The 7971-nt window shown below is 27.8% G+C and overlaps 1 protein-coding gene across 1 annotated transcript; it reads left to right on the forward strand.

Annotated features, from left to right (window-relative positions):
• Positions 1-1844: 1844 nt before the first annotated feature.
• On the forward strand, positions 1845-4382 carry LOC130982015 (endonuclease 2-like). The gene is made up of 9 exons (XM_057905831.1): positions 1845-2035; positions 2116-2290; positions 2378-2485; positions 2551-2606; positions 2860-2943; positions 3026-3118; positions 3229-3296; positions 3404-3477; positions 3970-4382. Exons 1-9 carry the CDS (start codon positions 1919-1921, stop codon positions 4083-4085), a joined length of 891 nt encoding a protein of 296 aa, XP_057761814.1. The 5' UTR covers positions 1845-1918; the 3' UTR covers positions 4086-4382.
• The last annotated feature ends 3589 nt before the right edge of the window (positions 4383-7971 follow it).

Raw genomic sequence — 7971 nt, forward strand, 5'->3', positions numbered from 1 at the left:
TCATAACCAAATGCATCCCCATGATACACCCTCATATTAAAGTATCACATCTTCTACTCCGACAATTCTGTTATTCAACACAATACATTACTAAAACAAATAGAAAAGAAAAAAATAAATCATCATCAAAACTTAAATTTATACACAATCAATGTACTGTATATTGAACCTTAAAATCACTCAGATGCAGCAACAATGTTGTAAAGCTCAAACCACCCAAATGCAAGAAATAGTTGAGGTGAAGAGGCAATACATGAAAAGTAAGCATACCTCTACAACGATTCTCTGCAGCGATGAAGATGAGTGATATATGCAGCACCACACCTTCGATAGAGCTCCTAACAATGAAATCTCTTCAACCACTAGCATAACTCATTCTCACAAAAACATGTTCTTCGGGAGGAAGACAAAATGATTTCGCGGGATTGAAATAAAGAAACAATATTATAAGAGGCAAAATCATCTTTAAAAAATATATTTTTTTTGCAAAGGATAATTTTAAAACCAAATTGAATCTTAAGGATGATTTTATATGAAAAAAAAGTTAAAAATGAATAAAATTTTCGACTTATACCTTAAGAACTAAAAGCATACTTAATCCTTAAATAATAGCAAAGTGAACAATAATTTGATTTGATAATAGAAAAAGTTATATGAAAATGGAAAAGACTGACAATCCGGTATACATTATCGTTTGCTACCACTCTACTAATTAATTAAATAATATTGATTTTATATTTTATTCTTATAGAACCACTAAATATTTCCAGTTTTTATAGCTAATTTTGAAGCATAATTAAATAGATATTCGTATTAAATTATTTTTTATAACTTTAATAGTATCTAAAAGTAAAACATGTTTATAATTTGACAATTAAGTTTTTTTTAACTTATCTTTGTTTATCTTGAACTTTTGTAATATTTAAATAAAATAATATAGAAAATATTAAACTTAAAGAAGAATGCGTAAACTAAGAAAAACTTCATCCCAATATAAAAATCTTTATTTTGAGAAGAAAAATATTTTTTTTACATAAATTCTTTCTATTTGAAAATTTAAATTTTTTTACTCCTAGCAATTTTAGTCAATATTACTTTGAAGAAATATACTAATAATATTAATAATATTTAGGTATATTAAATTACATCATTTCCTCATTTTTTGGTGACTTCTTAGTTTCCTCACTATTTTCAGAAATGAGTATATTCCAAATCTATCAACCAATATCCCTAATTATTGTTCTTATATAATTGAATAATATTTTGGAGAAAATAAAAAATTAGTCCAAACAACAAAACAAACAATAACAAAGCCTTGTCCCACTAGTCGGCTACATAAATCAATCAAACGACGCTATTGTACTCTGTCATATATCATGTCTACAGAGAGATCGTTTACATGTAGATCTCGTTTGACCACCTCATGGATGGTCTTCTTAAGTCTTCCTCTGCCTTTCGCCATTTGTCCATCTTCCATCTCATCCACTTTCTTGACTGAATGTTCTATCAGTCTTCTTCTCACATGTCCAAACCACTTGAGATGCAATTCAACCATCTTTTTCACAATGGGTGCTACTCCAACTCTCTCCCTTATATCTTTATTACTTATTTTATCCAATCGCGTATGAGCATTTATCCATCTCAACATTTTCATCTCTGCCACACTCAGAATAAAAAATTAGTCCAAATAGTTTTAAATTATTTCAATTAATATTTATTATTTATTGCTAAAATAATTATATAATTTTAGATATATTAAATATATAATTATAATTATTCCATACATAAATTAAATAAAATTACTTTAGTTATTGTCTTATGTCTAACATTTCTTATAATCTTATATAGTTAATATATCTATCTATCTATCTATATATAGAAAGCCAAAAAGTAGTCTCTTATTTTTATCCTGTAGGCAATGGGTTCCTACAGAATTCAGTTAGTAGTGGGTATAGTCTCATCACTCCTTTTTGTGTTTCCAAGTACACAAGGATGGGGAGAAGATGGGCATGCCATCGTCTGTAAGATTGCTCAGGTGCCTCACCTACTGCCCTTTAATTTTAATTTGTTTCTTTGGAGAATAAAATTGTCATTTTCACTTGGTATTTTAAACAGGGTCGGCTGAATAGCAGAGCTGCGGCGGCTGTGAAGAAGCTGCTGCCGGCGGATGCAGGAAATGATTTGTCGAGCAAGTGTTCGTGGGCAGATCATGTGAGGTTCATCTACACTTGGTCATCTCCTTTGCACTTTGCTGATACTCCTGACGCCCTTTGCACCTTCAACAACCAGAGTATGTTTAAAAAGAAATTATATTACAGATCTCGGGATCTTAAGGATAGTGTGCTTTTCATAGTTAATACTCATATGATATCTTCAGGAGATTGTGTGGATCAGGCTACTGGAACGAGGGGAAGATGTGTTGTGGCAGCCATTGCAAATTACACCACCCAGCTCCTCGACTACGGGAGTGTCCCAAAATCTAAATGTAAATCATCTTATTATTAATATTATATGAAGCTCCTTGGAAACTAAAAATTCTCCATTATTCAGATAACCTCACACAAGCACTTTACTTCCTATCACACTTTATGGGAGACATTCACCAGGTATGCATCATATTTTCCCTAGGTGAAACTCACACACCTACAATCGGTGATTTTCATATGAAATTGATAATTGAGAACTAAGTCTACGTGAATCTTTACTTTTAAATTTAACTCTCAGTTTCATTTTTTTCACATATTAAAAAAATCAATTTATTAATTAAAAAAGAATAAGAATCGTGTATTTTTTTTTTTCATCTGGATTTGCAATATGGTTGATAAACTTAATCATTCTCTGTACACGCTAAATCTGCAGCCTCTGCATTGTGGATTTACCACTGACAGGGGAGGAAACGATATAACTGTTCACTGGTACACAAGGAAGCAAAATCTTCACCATGTGAGTCTCTTTGATTTCGGACTTTAGTCAATTAATTATAAAATTCTATGATCTATTCACTCTCCAATGTCTAATTGTTCAGATCTGGGACGACAGCATAATTGAAACAGAAGTTGAAAGGTTCTATGATTCTAACATTACTGACTTCGTTAATGCAATTCAACAGAACATTAAGGTATTCAATTCTATGCTACAACTTTGTTATCAATTTATCATCAATCTTAGTAGATTGACTTCGTTAATATTTTACTTTAATAACTTTTGTTTTTGGGTCATAACGAACAGAATGAATGGGCGGATCAAATTGAAGATTGGGAGAACTGCAGTGCTACGGATATCCCATGTCCAACTACGTATGTAAATTATTTAATTTTCTGTTGAAAATTATACAACTCCGCCAAGACTCCATTTTTATTCCCTAAAAGATAGAATTAATTGAAATATTTTTCTTGTTTTTCAGATATGCGTCTGAAAGTGTGGATGATGCTTGCAAATGGGCATACAAAGATGCCGAAGAGGGTTCAGTATTAGAAGGTAAGCATCATATCTTTTGAATTTAAAATTTATTTATTACAAAACTTTTTTATTTTGTAAAAAAATCTTTTTCTAAAAAGTAAAAATTGTAGTTTTTTTTTTAAAAAGAAATTTTTTATTTTATGTTTTTAGGCTATTCTACTTTTACTAAACTATTATCAAATGATGCTAAAAATCTCAATTTTTTAATTCAAAATCTTTTTAACTAAAATAACGACATCGAAACAAGCATCTAGGAGTTTTGATTTGATATATTATTATAATTTATTATTGGTGAATTCTATAGTGTTTATAATTTGGTATCTAATTTTTACCTAACTTACTTTTTATGGCAATTTTTGAATATTTAATATTTATTTATTTTTATACTTTTAAAATTAAATATTAATTTTTAACTCTTTTTGATAAGTTAGGTAAACACTTTTTAAGCACCATAACAATCACCTTTATTATTTTCCTCTCACGAAATCGCAAAAATGTTATTATATGCAGATGATTACTTCCTTTCACGGTACCCAATCGTCAATTTGAGGTTAGCTCAAGCAGGAGTACGGTTGGCTGCAACTCTCAACCAAATTCTTGACCAAGAGTTAGTGATGTCGATGTAATTCATTGATTGGCTGCAACTCTTGTTTGATGCCGTAGTAGGCTCGTTCCGCACGCAAGTCACTTTTCTATTTTATGCGAATGGCAGTAGCGAATAAAGGAAAAATAAACATAAAAAAGATCAGGAGGAGGAGAGAATAATGTTAAGCCAAGCCATTAGAATGCTTGAAGGCACTCATAGGTTCTGAGTTCCTTGCATTGTTTTCATATCAAATAAGAGTAATGCTAGGTAACATTATATCAAATAGGCAAGTCACTTTTTATTTTATGCGTATCATATGTAATATTTTATGAATTATTGAATTTTATTAGATAAAAATTAAAAGATATTATAAAAGAAAAATAATTAATAACGATCTTTAATAAATATAAAATATATTAACACATAAATAAGAAATATTTTGTAATATTTTAAATAGGATAAGTTACCAAAATTATTCTTAATTTTTGAATACTCTAACAAAAATACTTATACCTTTGTTAAGACAAAAGTATTTTAAAACATCATAAAAAAATCCAATATTAAATATATATTCTCAAAAAGTATTTTAGACATATACGGAAAAAAATATTTTTGATATTTTTATCCTTAAAATTTAATAATTTTATGCTAAGTATATTTTTTTTGTATTTCTTTTTTTAATAGTCAAGAATACTTTTAAAAAATAAAAAAATCTAGAGATCGAATTTTTATCATTTTTTGTATGACATTTCTAAATAATTATAAAAATATTTCTACAAAATTTTAGATTAAATACATAAATAATTTGTCAAATACAAAAATTATTTTTCATTTATAAGATACTAATATTTTTTTTGTTGTTTTTGTGGCACTTTATAATATTTTATTATTTTTAGGACATCTTAGTTGTTAATTTAATAAAAGTGGATATAGTATATTTTGTCAAGGTATTCAGCAATCAAGAGCAATTATAGGAGTGTATCCTTTTAAAATTACAAGTGTAACATTTTAAACAAGGTTGAGCTTTCTTTACTTTTTTCCAATTATTTCTTTAAAAGGGTTCTGGAAACGGAAAGGTAGAGCTTTTTTTTTTCATTAAAAAATTGGTTTTCCTTTATACTTTAAAAAAAAATAGAAAATAAGGACATTATTGTTATCACTATTTTTCTTCTATCAAGTTAAAATTTAATATAAAATAATCTAATTATCTATGTAGTAATATAAAATTTAATTATTTTATATTTTATATGTTGTAATTAAAGCTTACATGATAATATAAATTTATTTTTAATATAATAAATCTTTCACTGCATAATTTTAGTGAATAAAAAGATTTATAATTTTATATGCTCTGTATTTATTATAACTATATTAAACAAAAATAAAATATAATTATTTATTATGTATTAACATATTCTATGTTTATTAAATTCAGCAATATTCTTCATTTATTTTATTTTTTAATGTTCGTTTAATAAAATTGTTTGTGCAAGTGGCACATCTAATGCACTATAATTGTTTTGGCTAATTATAAACGCACTTTTGTAACAAAATTTAAGTATTAGCTCTACAATATTTCAAAATATATTTTGAGAGAAATTCTCTGTATACAAGCATTTTTTTATACAAGTCTTTACAAGTTATTATATCAGCGTGCTTGAACGTTACTGCACGTTCTTCTTCCTCTTCCTCTTCTTCTTCTTTTCTTTCGTTTCTTACTTTCTCTTTCTCCTTCTTCAACCGTTACTGCATAATTTCACTGCACCGTCTTCTTCTTCTTGCTGCACATTCTTCTTCCTCTTCCTCCTCCTCTTCTTCTTCTTTTCTTTCGTTTTTTGCCTTCTCTTTCTCCTTCTTCATTTACGTGCTTTTCTCTTTGTTTTCTTTTTTCGTTATTCTTGATTTCCATTATTTTTTTATATCAAGCTCTGAAATCATTTTTGAAGAAGAAGAAGCAGCAGAATATGAGGAGGAGAAAGAGAAAGAGTTCTGAATTATGCATAAAGTGTCCTTTGGGTGTATTTTCTATAATCGTTTGGGTGTATTTTCTATAATCGTTTGGGTGTATTTCTGAAGTTCTATCATTTTCAAAACGATTTCAAAGTTTGATTTCAGAAACCATGAAAATCGAAAAAAAAGAAGTAAGAATACCAGTAATAAACGAGTAAAACAACTAATGAAAAGGCAAAGAGAATAACGAAGAAATATCGTTTGGGTGTATTTTCTATAATCGTTTGGGTGTATTTCTGAAGTTCTATTATTTTCAAAACGATTTCAAAGTTTGATTTCAGAAACCATGAAAATCGAAAAAAAAAGAAGCAAGAATACCAGTAATAAATGCAAGTAAAACAACTAATGAAAAGGCAAAGAGAATAATGAAGAAATATCGTTTGGGTGTATTTTCTATAATCGTTTGGGTGTATTTTCTATAATCGTTTGGGTGTATTTCTGAAGTTCCATTATCTTCAAAACGATTTCAAAGCTTGATTTCAGAAACCATGAAAATCGAAAAAAAAAACGAAGCAAGAATACCAGTAATAAACGCAAATAAAACAACTAATGAAAAGGCAAAGAGAATAACGAAGAAATACATGGAGGAGGAGGAAGAAGAAGAAGAAGGAGAAGAAGAGGAAGAGGAAGAGGAAGATGAGTTGTTCATAATTCACGGTGAGGAAGAAGAAGAAGAAGAAGAAGAAGAAGAAGAGGAAGAGGAAGAGGAAGATGAGTTGTTCATAATCTACGGTGAGTGAAGAAGAAGAGGAAGAGGAAGAGGAAGAGGAAGAGGAAGAGGAAGATGAGTTTTTCATAATTCACGGTGAGAGAAGAAGAAGAAGAAAGAAGAAGAGGAAGAGGAAGAGGAAGAGGAAGAGAAGTCGTTCATAATTCACGGTGAGTATAGCGCTTTGGAAACTAAATAACGCATTAAAAGACTCTAATGTGTAGCAACTTGTAAAACTTGTAAGTCAAAAAGACTTGTATGTGTAGCAAGCCTCATATTTTGATGATTAACAAACTCAAACACTATAAGAAAGTCATTAAATACCATAATTTAAGATAGAATAAATTTAGTAAAAAAAATTTTAATTGACAAAATTTTTGAATTTGTTATTGTCAGATTTTTTTTTGATAAATCCGATTGTAATATATTATTCATTATTAATAATTAAATTAATAGTTATCGGTATATTTAACCAACGATAAACTTAAATTTTAGTTTTCTTAAAAATTTTTGTTGAAAATTTAATGTATAATTTTAAATATTTAAATTTAATATTTTCTAAATTAACAAAATTTAAAGTTTTACAATTTCTTAATAATTTATCTTTAATTTTTAGTTAAAAATTCATAAATAAATCCAAATATTAAAGTTTATTATTAAAACTAAAAAAAGAATTTAATTAAATTAAAAAATCATATTTAAAATGCATTAAATTAAACCCTCAATTACAAAAATGGAATAAAATTAAATCAGAAATCGAAAGAGCAATACCTATGAGTATTAAAGATTAAAGCTATACTAATACTACTACATTACGTAAAGAATCAACCATACCAAACTATTTATAATACTTGCAAATGATAAGACGACCTAAAAATTAAATCCTTTAGAATTTCTAGTTCAGTATTTTAGCATTGAAAATTGACAAAACAAAAAGGCATTTATTGTAGCTATATAACATCTATCATCTGCTCTGAGTTTCATTACAATAGTATCATATGATTCCAAATCAATGAAGCTTTAAAACGGTAAATTTACAATGAACCAAGGGAAAATAATCTACTTAACATTTAAAAACACATATTTAGACAGCCAATCTAAGATTTGAATCCATAACCTTTCGGTTCAAGTCACAATGTTGTATATCAGTGCATCAAATGAATTTCATCGAACAGATGTTGTATGCTAGTAAAATTAAAATGAATTT

The sequence above is a fragment of the Arachis stenosperma genome, chromosome 5 (assembly GCF_014773155.1).
Source record: "Arachis stenosperma cultivar V10309 chromosome 5, arast.V10309.gnm1.PFL2, whole genome shotgun sequence".
NCBI classification, from domain to species: Eukaryota; Viridiplantae; Streptophyta; class Magnoliopsida; order Fabales; family Fabaceae; genus Arachis; species Arachis stenosperma.

Bases quoted from the DNA above. Each gene is read 5' to 3' on its own strand.
- LOC130982015 (XM_057905831.1), top strand. From the start codon at position 1,919: ATGGGTTCCTACAGAATTCAGTTAGTAGTGGGTATAGTCTCATCACTC. The intron at 2,944-3,025 runs GTGAGTCTCTTT...CTAATTGTTCAG, and splicing joins GGAAGCAAAATCTTCACCAT to ATCTGGGACGACAGCATAAT. The intron at 3,119-3,228 runs GTATTCAATTCT...CATAACGAACAG, and splicing joins CAATTCAACAGAACATTAAG to AATGAATGGGCGGATCAAAT.